General features: G+C 37.3%; 1 protein-coding gene across 1 annotated transcript; it reads left to right on the forward strand.

Annotated features, from left to right (window-relative positions):
- The first annotated feature begins 4,799 nt into the window (after positions 1–4,799).
- On the forward strand, positions 4,800–11,711 carry LOC136677273 (uncharacterized). Its single transcript, XM_066654766.1, has 9 exons — positions 4,800–4,836; positions 5,139–5,172; positions 6,610–6,731; positions 7,070–7,534; positions 7,990–8,221; positions 9,226–9,494; positions 9,601–9,748; positions 10,576–10,685; positions 10,989–11,711. Exons 2-9 carry the CDS (start codon positions 5,142–5,144, stop codon positions 11,298–11,300), a joined length of 1,689 nt encoding a protein of 562 aa, XP_066510863.1. The 5' UTR covers positions 4,800–4,836; positions 5,139–5,141; the 3' UTR covers positions 11,301–11,711.
- Positions 11,712–19,600: the final 7,889 nt, after the last annotated feature.

The raw sequence follows: 19,600 nt of genomic DNA on the forward strand, positions 1-19,600 counted from the left end.
GACCAGAAAAATTAAGACGATCCCCACTCCAAATTAAGAAATTCAAGAAAGCTTTACTTAATTTAAGAACTTTTTTAAACATTTCCACTCATACATTTTTCTCTTTCATGACAAAACATTTTTGTGATTAAATAGTATTTTATTGCTATTTTACTTCAAGTTGAGCAAACTTTTAAACTGAGAACAAAGTTTAAAATGAGGTAACATTTCACAAAACTGTAATAAATTCAGCAAAACTCTAAAATCAAAGCATTTTTAGTAATGTAAGTTCATTAAGATTCAGACATTCTGGGTTTTATCACACAAAAACTAAAACAATGAAACTTTGATGGCCAGAATACTAGCAGACATTTGTGCATCTGTGTACTTCAATCACATCACCGAGGTAGTATTTCAGAGGAATGTAGGTATGGTTCTTAAAGCTAATGGCATAGTATGCAGTGTAGTCAACAATCTTATCTGCATCCACCAATGTAGCTTGAGCAAGATTTGGCACCTGAATTTCATAAGAGAGAAACTCAGGGTTGAAAGTTATAGTGTTATACAGCTGACATTCAAAACAATACAATGAAGAATTTGCAATGAATATGTCTTTTATAAGTCCAAATACAGGAGTGCCTTCAACTTCATTACTGATGATCATTGACTTCTGACAAACATACTTATTGCCATTTAGTTCAAGCCACTTTACAGACACAACATGATTCACGTTTTCTATGCCCAAAAAATCTCTCAATTTGTCCTGTACACACTGCACATTTCTCACCTCAGACATTGGCCCTATTACCACCTCCTTTGAGAAAATTGGGTGTTCCACACTGCTGACATTTTGACAGCATTCAAACAACTGGTTGTGCTTTACCAGGGACTTGCACACATTCTTAAAATTTAAGTTTGAAGACCACTGCTTGAAAAAACAATGTTTGGATTCAAACCTCATGCACATATGTCTTACCATTGGTCCTAAAGCTTTCATCTGTGCTGGAATGTGTACCAGATAATGCTGCTTTGGTGTAATGGTGTTTTCAGGAAACAACTGCTTCATATGAAGTAAGTGTTGCTTGATAAGTGATTTCAAGTTTGATATAGTTGCAAGAGAAATTACTGGGGCAAACAGAATCTGAACTATCTGTATTAGTTCAGTAAGTACTTGAATATAGGCATTTCTTTCACAACTGCCCAAAACAAAGGGTAAAATCTTGAGGAGGACAAGCATTTGACCAGAAGATTGCTTCAATTTGTTGTCATTTGAGGATAAGGTTGTAACAGTGATGGGGCATGGCTTGTCTCTGACATCAACTGAGTATGGATATCCCAGTACAGCACAATTAAATGTGTCCAAGTCAAGCTGCCCTGACAGCACAAGATATTTCAACACACTTTTCACTTCTAGAGGCGCTACTCCCTCTAGTACTACATGCATTATATCTTGCGGAGTTTGCTTAATTAGGTCAAAGGATGGAAAGTCAACCAATTTGCTTTTCCTGTTTACTCCATATGTGGTTTTCAAACTATTTTTCAAGAAATCAGTTGTTGCCCTCTCAATTTCATTACACTGTTTGAGATGTCTACTTAATGTCCTTTGAACAAAGCTGTCCTCATCAAATTGAACCTGCATGTCTTCAAAACTGCACTCACAGTGTCTACATTTACAGAATGAAAATCCAACTCCCTCCTTAAACCCTGTTACCTCATGCTGAGCCAAGGTGTCACCACAAAGAGAGACTAATGCACCATATACAGTTCTCTCCTCATCACAGATTTTGATTTTCACACCATGGTACAGCATGTTCAGATCTTTGTGTATTCTGTCCAATATTACATCAACACTACTCTGAGCAATATCAGTTGCCTTTGCAATGGCAAGTAAACGGATAGCAGCCAGCTTAGACCTATATTTCGGATTTATATTCCCTAAGGTATAGTACACCATTAGAAGTTTGTTTTTAGAGGCATGTGAACCCAGAGGATTACACAGTTCTATTTCATCCGTGTACAGTATCAGTTGTAGGGCATTGGGTTTAACAGAGAATAATGGATGTGATTTCATAATATCACCATCAATTATGTCTTTTAAAAATCCAGCCTTGCATTTCTCTATACCTTTGTCGAACATGGCTAGAACCACAGGATGTGAAAGTAATTGTTCCAAACTTTTGACCAAAGGTATGTAGTAAAAGTATTGAGATCTTATAGATAAAGCCCGAGAGGATTCCTTTGTTTTATAGCATGCAGACTGGCCAATCTCGATTTCCTCTGCTTCAACTAATCCAAATAACTTCTTGATAGTTGAGTCTTGCATATATGTAGTGGAAACTCTGACAAATGGGTCTTCAAACTGATCAAAAATGTCCATTGCCTCACGATGCAGTTCATCTGTAACTTGTGAATGTCTCTGAAGTACCAGTGCCATCTGATTCCGCAAGTTCTCCAGCAATGATGCTTGGAATTGCTGCACTCCAGATACAATATCATTGACTGCGCTCTAAAAGGTAACAAAATATTTTTGCAAGTTATTTACTCACAATGTGTAATACAGTATTTCTCAATATTAAATCTAAGTCATGTGTAAATTTAATAAAACATTATGACCATGACTACATTCACAACCCTGTCAACATTATAGACGTTCACATAAAAAAAAAAATTATAAAAATTAAAAAATTATATGAACCTTTCCATCAATAGCATCCGACAACATCCCAATATTGCAGTGTGTGTAATTTTAAAATCAGAGCATCATTAATTTTTGCTTGTTTTGTTATGTATATGCATGTAGTACTTTCCATGTACAAAATGTAATTCAGTGATTTTCCCCCCAACATTCCCCAAGCTTTATTAGTTACTGCATAAATACATAAATTATGCAATTAAAGCCAGCCAGCAGTACTGACAAAGGTTGGTGTCAGTGTATATGCACAAGCAGCACAAATGACAAATTTTGTAGTCAGTTTTAGATGTGTAAATTTCAGCTTAGCATATTATATCTTACCTGTGATAGATGATGTTTCTCTCTAGCAGAGAGCACAAGGGCAGTGGCATGTTTTCTCAGTACCATTTCCTCAAGCTCTTCATGTGTGGCACCTCCTACCTGTTGCAATTAGATAGGTATTTTAATTATACATAAAGACGCACAGCAATTAATAAAAAACTCAGCTTTAAGTATAATAAATATTATTATTTAATAGTATTTAATAATTCAACGCTTTTGCAATTACTGCCCCGCAAATTTTACATTTTCAAAGAAAATGGTTCAGGATTGACACCGACTCCACGAAGAACCGATATATTCGAGTCAATTCTCTTTACTCCAAGTGTAGTTTTTACAGCTGTAAATACTGTTCGTAATGGTCTTTTTGCTTTTTAGTAATCCAACGCTTATGCAATTGCTATCCCACAAATTAAAATGATCAGAGAAATTGGTGGAGTCGACACCGACTAGTCCAAGAACCGACTCTTAGAAGTCAAACGTCTTAGCTCCAAGTGTAGTTTTACAGCGGAAAATGCTTTTCTTAACGGTCAATTTCTCATTACTCATGAAAACATAGTCATGAAAAATGTTCTGTTTTGTCTATCATGATTCTGGTATTACACACGCTTATCTTACATGTGCTATAAATGTTTAACTCCGTCATAAACAAAGTGACCGAAAGTTGAACTACGACCTTTATAGTGCACTACAGGCAAAATCTGTGGCTTATGTACCCTAACATTACATTAAATATGTAGCTAATAGTGATGATTAATAGAAAAACTTCTATTAAACACATAGCGAACTTGCTATTTTGCTATATAAAAGTTATTTAATCACACTGTGCGAAGACAGTCCAATTCGGGATGCAGCCTGCAGTCTAATTCAAACTTGGTCACCGTTTTTTTATTTTTTTAAATAAAGCTAATAAGTACTGTAAGCTGAAAGGTACTGGTAAAAGGGTTATATAGAATTAATACTGTGTTATACAAATAAACATGTTTGTGAACTTACTTGTGTAGACTGGAGCTGTGTCGTATTTTGTTGAGTCTGGGTTGTGATTTGGGCTCCAGGAGTAGAGGGATATGGATTATCATCACGGGGAGCTGAAGCTGAGGGACCTCGGCTATATTCACCATCATTCACACAGTCAGTATTACACACTGCATGACCTGCTGCTGGTGGTCCACTTTCTTCCAACACTGACTGAATGCTAGGTATATCAAAATTCTCGAAATATCTCTCTCTCGGTTGAATTCGGAAAGTTGTAGATGCACAGGGGCCTGCATCGTCGTCTGTGGCATTATCAGACCCTCGGACTCCACTCGACCTGATGCATTTGCGACTGAGAAGATGTGAAGAATGGCTCCGTTTGATATGATAATAAAACGAGTTGTACACTCTGTATTCCTGAGTACAACCATCAATACCGCAAATTACTCGAAAATTTGGGCTACGGCTATGCACAGTATTTATGTGGTTCAGCAATGCTCTTAATGTTACTGCCACAAAAAGGCAACAAATAACACACTGCCAACTCATTTTTATTTTATGCTCAACCACAGAGAGGAAAGCCAAAAATACATTAGCGGAAGGTTACATTACTGAGAAAGGGGGTGGCGGTAAGTCACAATTAGTCGACATTTCATTTTATATATAACGTTACCTGTATAACATAAAAAGACAGGTTAACATCCATTCTTATCATAGTCTTCATATTTGAACTTTGGCAATAGAAAAGATTTTCGGTATTTTACTATGTTAACAGCATAGGTTGAACCCTACTGATCCATCGAGTGGAATCACCCTTCTTCATCTGAGCGGGAAAGTTCGTTAAGCAGAGCTTGGAAAACCTCAGCGCAAAGGTATTTGAGAATGCAAATACATTTTAACTCTGTATAAACTGGGTAAGATAAACCAGATAAATTAATGAATTAAATATATACGTTTATTTTACTATTTTAAGTAATGTTTAACTATAGTTTTTATTTTCAAATCGGCAACTTGGTTTGATTAAACTAATTCAGTTAACTGTCATGCTAGCCTAGCTGAACCTAGCTAGCTATTAGCTTATTAGTCCGTGCTACACTAAGTGTTGTTATTTTAACCTCACATTACTAGTGAACTTTTACCATCAACGTGACCTGTCTGGACGTTACTCCTTTAGATTATGGATGATGTTACAAGAGCTACGTTACAAGGTAAAAATCCTCCTGCCCATTCTCTAAATTGATTCTAATAAGCCATTAATGACTGTTCATTTTCATATTTGAAAGTACAGAATCGTCTTATGCTTTGCTAAAATCATTACACATTCAAGTGATATTTGTTTTTAGTCATGTCTTTAAAAAATCTTTTGACATTTTCTATTTATTTTGTTTCTTAATTAACAGAGTTTATATAATTCGCTATAAAACAATTAATACAGAACAGAAAAGAGGACATATCCAGAATGGGCTTCAACCCCATAAACCCCTTAAAGTGCTAATACAAAACATTTAACAAAAAATATTTTCTTTTTGCATAAGATTCAATGGATTTTATAAAGCAAATTATTTTACACTAAAATGTATACTAACTTTTGTATGTGGACTTACTATAAGCTATCCCCTAATAAGTAATTAAAGTTAGTAATCATTTTTATTCCCTAGAGTAGGAAATGTTCAAGGTTTCACAGTTAAAGGAATTGGTATAAATGTTTACTTAATTCAGACGAATTCAGGAAGTTAAAGACACATTTGGAGTGCATCTAATGTGGTTTTATAGTTTAGTACTGTACTTGCAAAGCTAATTTTTCTAACAGGTGCTACAAATGGATAAAGTTAATCACCCCAAAAATTCTGTTAATAAATGCCCTGCCCTTCTCTCAATCTGCTCATACATTAAGGTCAACCAGTGTTGTTTAAGACACCGTATGTGTTAGTTAAAAATAAATAAAAAACGAAAAACCATATATAGCTTAATACTGTGACAGCCATTTTAGACATAAAATTCGGAGCACCCGTTATGTTCACAAAGGAATGCTACAGATGTGTGTTTTTTGTTGTCTCCTCAGTTTTTTAGATTAGATTGTATGACTTGGGCTATCCTGTTATCTTGTGGACTACTGAAATGGAAACTATAAAATGGCAAATTTGTGTCTGTATGCTTGATGCATGTGAATCTGGAAGTAAGTCGACAAATTGGCTACAATTGCTGTCATCTTCAGCTATATAATAGCAGTTGTGTTTTTTGGCTTTTATAACTTAAAAATAACTTCTTTGTCCCTGACCATGTCAACAAGGTGACGTTAATTAAAATCTGGATCTGCGGTTTGATGCGTCTGAGTTTTGGGAATATGTTTACATAGAATATTTACCTATAAATCCTTGTGTTTGTTAAAAAATGAAACTAAATTTAAAAATAACTAAATGTGTCATTCATGTGGGACTCGATGTCACTAGTTATTTAAATTTAATTATCTTACAATGAAGCTTGAATTGCCTGTGGTATTGGATAGTTATAATGTGGGAGTCCTACTGTGAAAGATCTGTTTTAAAATAAATTTTTGGTTGGGGTACAAGTCCCAGGAATATTAGGGCATTTGTGTTTGTTATTACTTATTACTACTTACTTACTAACTTACTTATTAATAGCAGCGAACATCAGTGAAGCCCTGTTACCAACCCTGTCTCGTGAAGATATACGTGATCTTTTACCTGGACCTGAACATTTTCTTAGAAGAAAGGCGATATGGGACCTCTTTCACAAGGAACAGGAGGTACACATTAAGCTCATCCTGATTGGCTTAGCATGTTTAATGTCATATTATCATTTTATTTCAATAATTTACTAATAGCTTTTTAAGTTTCACAGTAATTTGCTGTATTATATTTACTGTAATTGTTTTAATAGTCCCAGTCATATACATTAAAATATTTTGTAGTCTGCTGCATAATCAATAGCCAGGTTTCCATCCATACGTTTCACAAATTTGATCTGGATTTATGGAATTATGTCAGGAAAAAAATGATATTTGTTTTTTGATATTTGAACAAAAGTTGTTTTCATCCATAATTAAAAGAAAGTTATTAATTGGTTATATTCATGTAATTTTAGCTTAATACTCTTCATCAGGGCCATCAGGCAGCAACCCCCACTCAAGAGAAAGGTTCAAGTGACAGAAGGCTGACTGCAGTACAAATGAACCCCAGTATCTCAGAAACTCCTAGGTCCAGCAACCCTGTCCCTTCCAGACCTGATGTACACAAATCAGTGGATCCTCCAAGAACCCTGCAGCTACCAAATCCTGAATATATAGTATATACTGACAGTGAGCTAGAACATGTTAGAGGGCAGTATTTTGAAATGCAGCGTGTTGGCCAAGAAGATGTATGCTCCCTGTCAAAAGAACTTCGTTGCCGATTAGTGAGAAACACAGTGACCAACATGGTGTCAATCATCAGAGCAACAACGTCTGAATTTATGTATCCATCCAAAAATGATGTCCAAGCTATGGCAAAGCGGCTTGTGGAGTATTATCCTATGCTTCGTGACAACTCTGCAAACTGCAGACACAGTTGGGTAAGTGATTGTTCTGTCTGTGAAATGAGTCTGTAACTTGTTAGTAATGTCATAGAAGACAGCCAAATTACTCTGTGATTGAAAACATATTACACCATGCCCTCTAAGTGTTGGTGTAATACCCAGCAGATTCTAACTATTGTGGAGAATAATGGCATTGAAAAATATCTTATTATTTGAATACATATTTTTGAGCAACTCAGTGTAGTGTTTACCTAAGCTGAAAGTTGAAATAATTATTTGTAATCAGAACACAGTTAAACTTCTGTAAAATTTAGATTCATGACTGTTAAACAACAACACATGGACCTTTTCAGGTGCTGACTCTGTATATTACTTTAGATAGAAAAAAAATGTACATGGCCTTCAGTGTGTAATTAATAATATCTAGAATCTGTTGGGGATATATAGTTAAAATACATTATTATGTCTTGTTACACATGTTTTGTATGCAGGAACAGCTTTTCAAGCAATTAATGAAAAGACTTAACAACATAAAAACACCAAAAAAGAGGCAGGGACCTACACCACAAAGACAGAGGAAAAGAAGACAGTTGGATTTTGAGTGTTCTGATGGCGACTCAAGTGAATCCACCTTTAATACATCAGGAAGCACTGCGGCAACTGTAATCTTGGAGAGAAAAAGAACCAGCACACCATCATCAGAGGGCAATGATTCTATTGAAGGTAAATCCATTTCATTTTAAGAATATCCCATTGTCCAGTAATCAAACCTGAATGTGGCTAGAGAAATTGAACCTAATTGTCAACTGAATTTGGAAAACTGGTTGATTAATTAGGTAAGGGGCAATTTCTTGTTCACTGGGGACAGATAGGGATGAAGAGCATTTTTTTCTTAAATAATTGGAACAATCATTTAAAATCTGCATTTTATGTTTAATCTTGTTGTATTAATCTTATATTACAGTTTTTTACATTCGCTAACATCATTTTTTCCAATCTGTAGTCACATTTATAAAACTCTAAGTTTAATTAGGGAACATAATTGTATCACACTCCTTTATAATTGTAGATTTTAAAGTTGTGTTTATTTCAGTTGTTCTTAAAGAGAAGAGAATGTAATGTACCTTTAGGGAACCCAACTGAACTCCGAAACCGCTGTTGTACCTTCAAAGATACATTCACACTGTTTTTACCTTTAGTGACAATGATGCACCTGTACATTATCTTTTTTTCTCCGACAGTGTACATTTATAAATACTTTTACCATACCATGGTTGTCTACCATACAGTAAATATTATTCATTCACCTCTAGATAGTATGTTACCATAAATGCACACATTTGACCCTAAAGCAAAAAATGTTGTAGATGTCATAACACCTATTGTTTGCTGATAGAACTGAAACATGGAAAGTAAAGCTGTTTCTGGAATGCCATCAACTGTTAGAATTATTAGAGTTGTTTTGCTGTGATTGACTATGTTCCTCTTGGACAGAAAATGTGCCAGTGTTTTGAAAGAATGACTCAATATTGAGGCATGTTTGCCATGTTTTGATAGAGTTTGTGTATGTAGAGAATGTTTTGTTTGAATATTGAAATGAAGACTTGGTATTTAATGAACAAAATCTGGTTTGGAGCAGAAAATTATCTACTTGGCTATGTGTATAAGGTAAGATGAGTTGCTGTGTTATACAGACTGTAATACAGAGTCTTATGTTTATTAAAAAGCAGAAGCTGTTGACCAGAGTGGAGAAGGTATTCATACTGAAGAACTGGAAGGCCATTCTAACACTGACAGTCAGCAAAGCCAAGCGAGACATTATCGCACCCTGCAAGAATTGTATAAAAGACCAAAACCTAATAAGGAAGCTGTTTCTCAGCTGCTAGACCTTGAGTTTGATGCCCGTCGAGCCTTCATCAACTCTGACACTTTGAGAGACCAGGACAGGCCAGCTAACATACTGCAAGCATACCCCTGTTTCAAAGAATTAGATCATGCAAGTATTTATTTTAGCTATGTTCCTAACTTGAAGATTGCTTAAAATTTTATTAATTTTATTAAATCTTTATGTATGATTTTATTTTTCCCATTTCTTATGATAGGTCATGGAAGAACTTGGTCGCATCCTTGACAGACAAAACCCTCAATTAATTTCACATCTGAAGACGCGCTGGGAGAGCTTTTATCGCAAAGCTCAGTTCTATGGGGTTTTTAAAAAGGTTTTGAGGCCACCGACAACACTTGACAAAAGTGAGAAACTTAACAGGATGTACTACTTTTCTGTTATCCTTACAGCTTAACATACACTTAACCCAGATGGTGGAATTCAATTCTGACTTAGACATGAGCTTGACTTTTGAAAAACTAAATGGAATGTTATGATAAAAATGCATTAATACGAACGGACCTTGTTATAGGCAACATTCAGGATTTTAATAAAAAAAAGAAAAGAAAAAAAACACTTTTAACAAAATTCTGAGGATGTTTCATTTGCTGCTCTCCAGTCGGTTTTCATGCTAAATCAATCTAATGTGTTTACAAACCTCAAGTGTCAGTAAATGGGGTTTAAAAAAAAAAAGTGTCTCGGCCCGGTATGCTAGGCTTTGTTTCTGGAAGCTTTTATTCAATGAATCGACCTTTGAAAAGCATGAACTGATATGAGGTTATTGCTCTATTCTTGCTACATAGATGTATAATATTGACTTATTTTTGCTATAGATGGAACTGACTCTAAATTCAGGAGAGAGCGAACTCAAGTTACAAATGACTTTCTGTGGTAATTCCAACAGTGAATAATAACTTACAGATACGTTTAACATCAGCCACCTACAAGCAACAATCACCCCCCCCCCCCCCCCCCAACCATACCATTCCACCTAGACAAATGAAAGAACAGCGTTTTTCCACTTTTGTAGATGTTGCCTTTAACACGCCCTGTAAATTTGAGACACTTTATTAGATTGATAGCAAATTAGTTAGACATCAAATCTATGTCAGATTAAAACGATGAAACTCAAGTCCAATTTTAATGCATCAGTGCAGTGTATAATGTATCATACTGCTTATGTCTCAAACAGTGACCCACTGTATAGCCATGATGAAGGCTCTGCCTGGGATGTTCCCATCACCTGTGGCCCCACCCAAGAAGCTGGGACATCCAAGTGAGGCGATAGTGCATGTTCTTGAGGTAAGCAATTAATGGGAATGCTTTAAGTGAAGTTTATCAGAATCATGAATATAATGATCTGAATAACTAGGAGAGGGATTTTTAATTGCATTTTGTCAAATAATTTCTGTTTGTATATTACTGTCAGAAACAAGTCATGATCCTTACATTTTGGACCCTCTATCCTTGTCCACCTCAGCACATTTTATAATCTTTTTTAATTGATTTTAAACTTTTCTCCATTACAAATTTTGAAAGTAAAGTTCAGTTGAAGTGTTAATAACTCTTATATTTCTAATATTCTAATATTTTTTTATGTTACAGCCCACAGAAGACCCAAACACCTATCTTCAGAGAAGACCTATCTTTAGTCCTGTTTTGATGGTTTGTGATAGCAACTGCATGCTGGCCATTGGTTCTTCACCTGTGACAACATTTCCAAAAGAGAACATAGACACAGGTGTGCTTTACCTTCTGGCATACTACTACACATTTCATCTGACCTATCCAAAGTGCATTGCAACACTCCTGTCAGTACTTCAGACAGAAGTCCTACAGGATGCCATTCATGATCGAGATGCAACTTCATCCTACAAAAAAGCCTTATCTGAGTGGAAAAAATTCATTGGAGAATAGGGAAATTCCATTGGCCATTCAGCAGTTGCTGTGTTGCAGTATTGTTACAGTAGGGGTAATAATAATAATGTAATAATAGCATATAATCCAGTTTGATTCACAATATTGAGATTATTTGACATTCTCAGAATATTCTAAACATATTATGGTGGAGAGGGGTGTTGGTTGTCATTGGTAATTAGACAAAACAACTGCATTATATTTCATAATAATAATAAAACCCTTCTAAACAATGCACATTTATCTTATTTTTACATTAGGCTTCCAGAATTTCTTGGTGCATTGTCATACCCTGAATAAAGTAAAAAGCATAATGAATATGTTGTACACACTTATGTAGTGCCTGTTGGTTTCTTGGTTTTTACAATGCATCTGATTTGTTTTGTAAGCAAGTGCTATGCATATTCTGATAATAAAGCTGTTCATTATTATATTTAATTTTCCAATTTGTTTCTCATTTCAAGAAGAATTTAAAAAATGGTGTCTAATTTTAAGCATTATATTTTTAATTTAAGAAAATGTAAAATATATTTATATTTATTTTATTACAATATTTTCCATTTTAAGGTTTAAAGTGTGCTCAATGTTTCTAATTTAAAGTAAATTTTTACCAAATTAGGTTTTTTGAAAGTAAGATTATTAGGCTAGTTTTGGTGATTTTTGAATCATTATTATGAGATGGAATCCAGTGATTGTTACTTAAATCTAGCCATAATGCCTCAAATCAATACAATTTTTACTTATTTCAAGATTATAAGATCATTAACAATGCAAGATATTTTTTCTAATTTTAAGAAAGCTTAACAAGATAAATTTACTATATTGGCAGATAATTTTACTTGATTCAGGTAATTTCTTTCTTGATTTGTGTTTATTTTTCTTATTTTTTGACATAGATTTTTTGCAGTGTGAGGCCTTTGTTCCAAGTGCCTCTAATTACCGGGTGCCTGGATAAACTGTCAACTCAGTGCCATTTCTTATGCAGCCGTCCAGGCCTTGCCCTAATAGGCCATTAGTCTTGCCTACAATCCGAGCACATTTTTGGCCCGACTACACAGAGCCGCGGAGATAACGTGCAGCTGACGCCAGGCCCTGTCCAGAAACGCCATCCTGCCCACTGCAGAGGGAATGAAAGAAGAGAAAAAAAATCAACAGCCTTCATGGCGCTTATTTTTAAAGCATTGCAGAGTAAGGGGCTCTTTTCGTGTCTAATTGGTGGTGGGCCGAGGCAAATCATTCCCTTGGTTTCTATTCAAACAATGCTGACCCCTTTCACAAGCTTTCCTGACCTCCCTGGATTAGCATGGACGCCCCTGCAAGTCAAGGCCATGTGCTAAACAGACCACTGGAATGGACTTTGTTGCTTTATTTAAATACATTTCTTTGAACTCTTTGTATTTTGCCAGGCTTATTACAAACTAAGGCTTATTATTCAGTAAATAAAGTGACTTCACTGCAAACTGGTGGGGATATTCTTAGATATAGATAATGCAGGCCCATGGCCATTTGCTACGAGGCTGACTTTCCCTGCATTTCAATTTTGAATATCATTGATGTCAAATTTACATAACGGGTTACGATGGCGGGGCGGCATGGTGGCGCAGCAGGTAGTGTCAGTCACACAGCTCCAGGGACCTGGAGGTTGTGGGTTTGAGTCCCGCTCCGGGTGACTGTCTGTGAGGAGTTTGTTGTGTTCTTTCTGTGTCTGCGTGGGTTTCCTCCGGGTGACTGTCTGTGAGGAGTGTGGGGTGTTCTCCCTGTGTCTGCGTGGGTTTCCTCCGGGTGACTGTTTGTGAGGAGTGTGGTGTGTTCTCCCCGTGTCCGAGTGGGTTTCCTCCGGGTGACTGTCTGTGAGGAGTTGGTGTGTTCTCCCTGTGACTGCGTGGGTTTCCTACGGGTGACTGTCTGTGAGGAGTTGGTGTGTTCTCCCTGTGTCCACGTGGGTTTCCTCCAGGTGACTGTCTGTGAGGTGTTGGTGTGTTCTCCCTGTGTCCACGTGGGTTTCCTCCGGGTGACTGTCTGTGAGGAGTTGGTGTGTTCTCCATGTGTCTGCGTGGGTTTCCTCCAGGTGCTCCGGTTTCCTTCCACAGTCCAAAAACACATGTTGGTAGGTGGACTGGCGACTCAAAAGTGTCTGTAGGTGTGAGTGAATGTGTGTGTGTGTGTCTGTGTTGTCCTGTGAAGGACTGGCGGCCCCTCCAGGGTGTATTCCCGCCTTGCGCCCAATGACTCCAGGTAGGCTCTGGACCCACCGTGACCATGAACTGAATAAGCAATTACAGATAATGGATGGATGGATGGGTTACGATAGCAATTCTAAATGCTTTTGGCTAAATTAGCCTAACTCTGTAATGTCATTAAAATAGTAAGCTGCTCTAGATCCTGCTGAACATATGATGAACAGCTTTTAGATTTATTAGATTTATTTATTAGATTTATTCAACTTGTGTAAAGGCTTCAAACTAGATCGGTGTCATCCTTGTGGGTCTACAACCAACCTGGAATAGCTGGGCACAATGCAGGAGCACATGCAGACACTGGGAGAACACAACAGTGACCTGAGGCACGGACTGAACCCACAACCCAACCCTAGACCCTGGAGCTCTGTGTTAGTACCATTACCTGTAGCACCAAAGTGCTGCCATAAATGTAAATGTACATTTGAAAATCAAATTGAAAACTGCCGCCCGCCAAACCCAACATCTTCCAAATGAAGAGCCCCAACAGACTGAATGTGACCTACTTCCAATTAGGTGGAGATTGAATTGGGTCACACACCCACATAATTGTACCACTGCTGCAATATTAGGGCTCAGTGCTTGCATTTTTTTTCTGAGCTTTGCTTCGCAATCTTCCAAATACAATAATAGCTTTGTAACCATTCTGGAATGCTCATATTTTCCCAGTTTCTCTGCTTACTCATTTTTCAATTTATGGCTTGGTCGAGACATCTATTTTATACCCTTTTGCTCTCCTCTTTCTACATTTCACTCCTTCAGGGCAGAAAGAACCTCTCACAAACCGTGTAAACCTCAAACTGTCTATGACGAGCCGATAGAATTTCAAAAGTCTGTTTACCCTAAATGTCTGTACCCTAAAGACAACTGTTAACCGCTATAAATAGGCACATAAAATCCAGCTAAAACCTCATGCCTTATCTGAGTTATATTTCAAACTTTCTGTAACAGAAATATTATGTTCAGCACATTACTACTGTACTTCTCGGATATTCTAGTGCTTCTCTCTGTCTCACTATAATTATTAAATATAAATTATTATATAATTGGTCACCAGTTTGCATTTTGGGTGATCAGTTTTATCTCAGAATTCCACAACTCTAATCCCCTTGTCTTTTTCTGAAGAGTGCTGTCACTTTCTTGAATTTCCCCTGGGGATCAATAAAGTATCTATCTATCTATCTATCTATCAATCTGACCTCTAATGATACTGCTGTAAATTATGTCCCACAGGATAAAGGTAGGTTTCTTTTTTGACTGATTTATCTTGCATTGCTAAGCTGAATAACATATGTCATCACTGTCACGTCAAAATCTCAAAAATATACAAAATGGTAAAGAGAAGGAAGAAAATGTTCTTTGTTTTATTGGGATTAAGAATTGGACTGTCATTTTAATCCTTTCTTTTTTGGCCTTTTCTGATATATATATATATTTTTTTTGCAACTTAAAGGGCTGCTGCAGATTTAAACTTATAGCTTAGCATGCTGGAAGAATAACACTTAAAGCTAATGCCTGGCACACAATACAAAATTTGATACTAAAAACGGTAGATTCCACACCAGAACATAACACCCCTCCGTGTAACTCAACTTTATGTTAATTAGCCAGTGTTCCGATGAATGGACCTGAATTTGAAATAGCATTAATTAACCTATAATTATATAGGTTTATAATTAGAATTAAATGTAACATTAATAATTGGTGACACTTCTGCTTTAAAAAATTGTCAGACTAAACTTTTTATTATACCTAAATATATAAAATATAAACTTTTAGAAACCTTTAGTGAAATTATTCTAGGTTATTTTTGGTCATATTTAGTGAAGTGGCAATGATTATGAGGTAATGATTCTAGAGAGTTCTGTAACCAGTTAGGTGTATAAGACATTTAGCAGCACTTCAAACTTGGATGTTAGCATTAGCAGCTAACAGTGCTCAGTTTAAAGCTTGGGTCAAAAAGAGGCATTATGTCCTCCATGGCAGCGCTTTCTGGCAGCAGTGTAGAAGCTGACAGGGTGTAGTGTAGACGTCCTGCTGAAGGATTACTGTAATTAAAAGGAGAAGGGCAGCACACAGGACCTAACAGAGACCCACAGTCAGCTAACGCTCAATAGCTTTTCTCACTTTACTGTCTGTTATTGCATTACTATGTAATTTAGATTGAATGTAGGTCTAGTGGATGTTGTTTGGGTTTTAGATCTAGTTTCAGCTTTGGGTCAACACAGCGTTACTGATGGTGAACAGAGTTTTATTCAAAATGCACCCACCCTTTGAGAGAAGCACTTTTCCCTTGACATTTTGAGTGTAGCCTTGGTTTCAGAGAATAAAATCTGATATTCAGCTGAGGGTTGCTTGACTTCACCTCATTATAGTGGCTTATCTCCATCACACATTTACAAATACTTAAGCTAACTGTCGACCCAAGTATCAACAGAGGTCCATTCATGAGCCGGGGGCAGCTAACTCGAGCCCCTTGACTCCGTTTTCTGAACCGTTTCTGAAGCTAACGCAACAACAACAGCCGCTATAAACTCATGTTTACTCTGAGGGCTTTTACGAAAAAAAGAAGAAGAAAGAAAGCCACAACTTCAAACTCCAACAAGGTTCCCATTGTGTGAACAACAGAGCTTCCTTGTGAGGGAACAATTCCAACTATATCACCAAATCTATTCACTCCCTTTCCTGGGGGAAAAAATACCAAAAAACCTTTAATTTTTTTCTGCCTTCTGAATTGAATTAGCATGTGTAATATAGCGTTTCACTTTCCTAGCCTCATCTGTCAGAGAGTTTTAGCTTAAAGCTACCTCCAGTCTACTTGAGCCTCTTCCTCGATGACATTGTGACGGCTTTCAGATGATTATGAGCCCGTAATCTGTAATCTACCTTTGACAGAGGGCAAGATGACTTTTGAACAGCAGTCTCTGTGAAATGGGATAGCTCTTCCTGACAAAAAAAGATTGCCGCGAGATTTTTTTCCCTTCAGAATTCCAGAATACGCTTCAAATAGTTAGCCAAGGAGACAGATATGATAACTGAAAAACAGGATAACTCAGATTGATTAAATGGTGTTTTCATCTGTTGCTGTGGTGATGTTGTGTTTCTTTGGCAGAAATTGGCTCTCACATTCCAGGACAAATTTGACTCCATTGCTGTTGAGTATGATTGTCTGTTTAGCTTGGCACCTGTGTGGAATCTCTTTTGGATTTTTTTTCCTCCTTCTCTGATGAAAAAGCAGTGTAAACACATTAGTGCTCTCTCTCTCTCTCTCTCTCTCTCTCTCTCTCTCTCTCTCTCTCTCTCTCTCTCTCTCACACACACACACACACACACACACACACACACTGCTTGCACTTGTGTGGGATTCTCACATATAAACATTCATGTTTCGCTGCAGCCTCCTGGTGAAACCCTAAATTTGTCAGTGGCACAAATTAGCAACTGTTTGTTTGTGTGTGTGTGTGTGTGTGTGTGTGTGTGTGTGTGTGTGTGTGTGTGTGCGCGTGCGCCAGGGGCCGCAAGGTGCGGCGAAGGTGCATTTAACTGTAACTACACTCAGCCCGCTCTAGATGTGGTCAGTGGTTTGCAGCAAAGATACAGCAATCTGAGGTGCAGATCTGCCGCAGCTCTGTGTGTTCAGGGAGATAAAACGAGCCATAAATCTAACACCATGGACGTTTATTTACTTTCACTTATATGTCCTTTAACACCCTTTAAGAAGAGCTTACTTTTTTGTTTCCTGTGGTTCTGGGAACAAGTCTGTACAAATCAGAAGACACTGAGCTCTCTCTCCGTACTGTGCCAAAACCTGACAAGGTCTTACCAATGGACTCACCGTTACGGGAAAGCGCTAGCAGACTCCAGAAAAACACACTCCATCCAGCAGTGGACCGGACAACACGCTCACGCCCTTCACACCATCGAGTTCATCTGAGCACAAACACTTTTACCACAGGATCTCGGCTGCTTGCCACTTGAAAAGTTTCCACCTGTGTATGAAAAGTTTGTGGTGGGAACTGTCACGGTGTTGTGCTACAGTTCCAAACTTTTCCCTCTGAGGAAGCATTCAGTTCACATGCCAGATGCTACATGGACGAAATGAGAAAGAATGTGCGTGTGCACATGCAGACTTACACAAACCTGAGACATGAGCTGAGCTACATCCAGGGAATGTGGTTTTATACAGCAGTTTACGCAATTAAACCTACGCCAATCCAAGTCAAACTACAAACAGTAAAAGATGTTTGGAAAAAATATGGATTTCCTTTTGATGGCTGGCTTAGTTCCTCTTTCATAGTTTAGTTCCTCTGCTAATCAGTACATTCATTCATTCATCTTCTGTAACTGCTTCAACCTTATCAGGGTGGTGGTGCGTCCAGAGCCTATCCAGAATCAGGAACATAACGTAGACAGGGGGCCAGACACGCAGTTCTTAGACTGTGGAAACCGGAGCAAACCCAAGCAGATCAAATCTAGGGACTCAGGGGCCTGAATATATGTGGCAAGGGCCTGTGTGTCTGTGCCTCTCACCAATCAATATATTCCCGTACTCAAAGAGGTTTCTGTAACTAATTTAGGAGGTTTTTACTTATAGGCTTTAGGCTTTTACTACATATATTTACTTACAATCTACACAATAGCTAATGTAAAATATATTAATTCATAGCAGCAATCATTGAAGGCTCTTTTCAGAGAGCTGTGGCATTCATTCCAGGATGAGGAATCAAACTCCCCATGTTCAGGGTGATACATTATCTATTTTGATACCACTACAGGATACATCAGCTAAGTAAAATAAAAAGAGGGTAAATTAATGGAACTTAAGACAGCAGTATACATGATTAAATGGTTAAGTGATATCTCCATTATGAGCTAAAGAGAGTAATGACAGTTCTATGACATAGGATGCATTATGTTAATATTAGTTAAGGCAATATTAGCCGTAACTAGTATTATCTTTAATATTACACTATATTGGTAATCACTGCTCTCATTAATTTTTTTTTTTTTTTTTTTGCATTATTTAATAATTATCAGTATTATTTCTTCTATTTCTGACCGTCCCCTAATTCCGGCCACTGCCGTATATGGTGCAATTCCGCTCTCTCTCTTCGCCAGTCGCATTGGGTAAAACAATAAAACATAAGATCAAGCCTTAGTAGGGCATTTAAACATCAGTCTTGCAAGAAATCACACATCTAAACAATATTTAAGTATCTCTAACAGTGTTGTAATTCTTTGTGTGCAAAACTGCATGTGGAACACAACACATTTCCATTTCGCTAAAGATATTTCCCTCAGTGTAAAAGTTAGCTTAGCGGTTAGCTTCCTTTTCTCTGAGGGGATAATCTACCGCCATTTGTAATCCTTACATGTAGAGTACGAATACCAACACAGGACAAACGTAATCTCATTGTGAACCTCTCAAAACCACTGGATGTGGTAGCAACTGTCTCGTTTGACTGCCACAAGCAGGGGAGGTGGCCAAAGTTAGGGGGCGCTAATAATCTTAGCAGTATTGGCACCTACTTAAACATAAGTGTTTTTATCTAAAAATATATTTTCTTTCAAAGTCAAGCAAGTCTTGGACATTAATCTACACATATTTGACTCCTGAAAAAAGTTGATTTGAGTGAGTAAAGTACTTCTATTTATTTACAGTTAGCTAAGATTTACAATATTGTAATTAAAGTGGCCGGAAGTTGGGGTAATTTCGCTAATAGTAATGCAAACATTATTTAATATTTATCCCCCTCAGCCATATATATCCCCTCCAAACTCACATCGTTTCCACTTCAGACAAACTCACTTCCACCTCTATCCCGTCTCCACCCTTTCTCTTGCTGTCATCTATCCAGTAGAAGGTGGGGGTGGGGGGGTTTGACTGGGGAAGGGGCGGGGGGTGAACACATTCCACAGCCGCCCTGAACTCCTGCCCAAAAGCTATTATCTGAGTTTGCCTCCCAGTTTCAGCCTTCAGGCATGGTCCATACTAGCAAATGTACTCTTTTTGTAGAGTGATACCTATGATATAGTGGGATATACTAGGCAAGTTTACGTTGA

This window comes from Hoplias malabaricus, chromosome X2 (genome assembly GCF_029633855.1).
Source record: "Hoplias malabaricus isolate fHopMal1 chromosome X2, fHopMal1.hap1, whole genome shotgun sequence".
NCBI classification, from domain to species: Eukaryota; Metazoa; Chordata; class Actinopteri; order Characiformes; family Erythrinidae; genus Hoplias; species Hoplias malabaricus.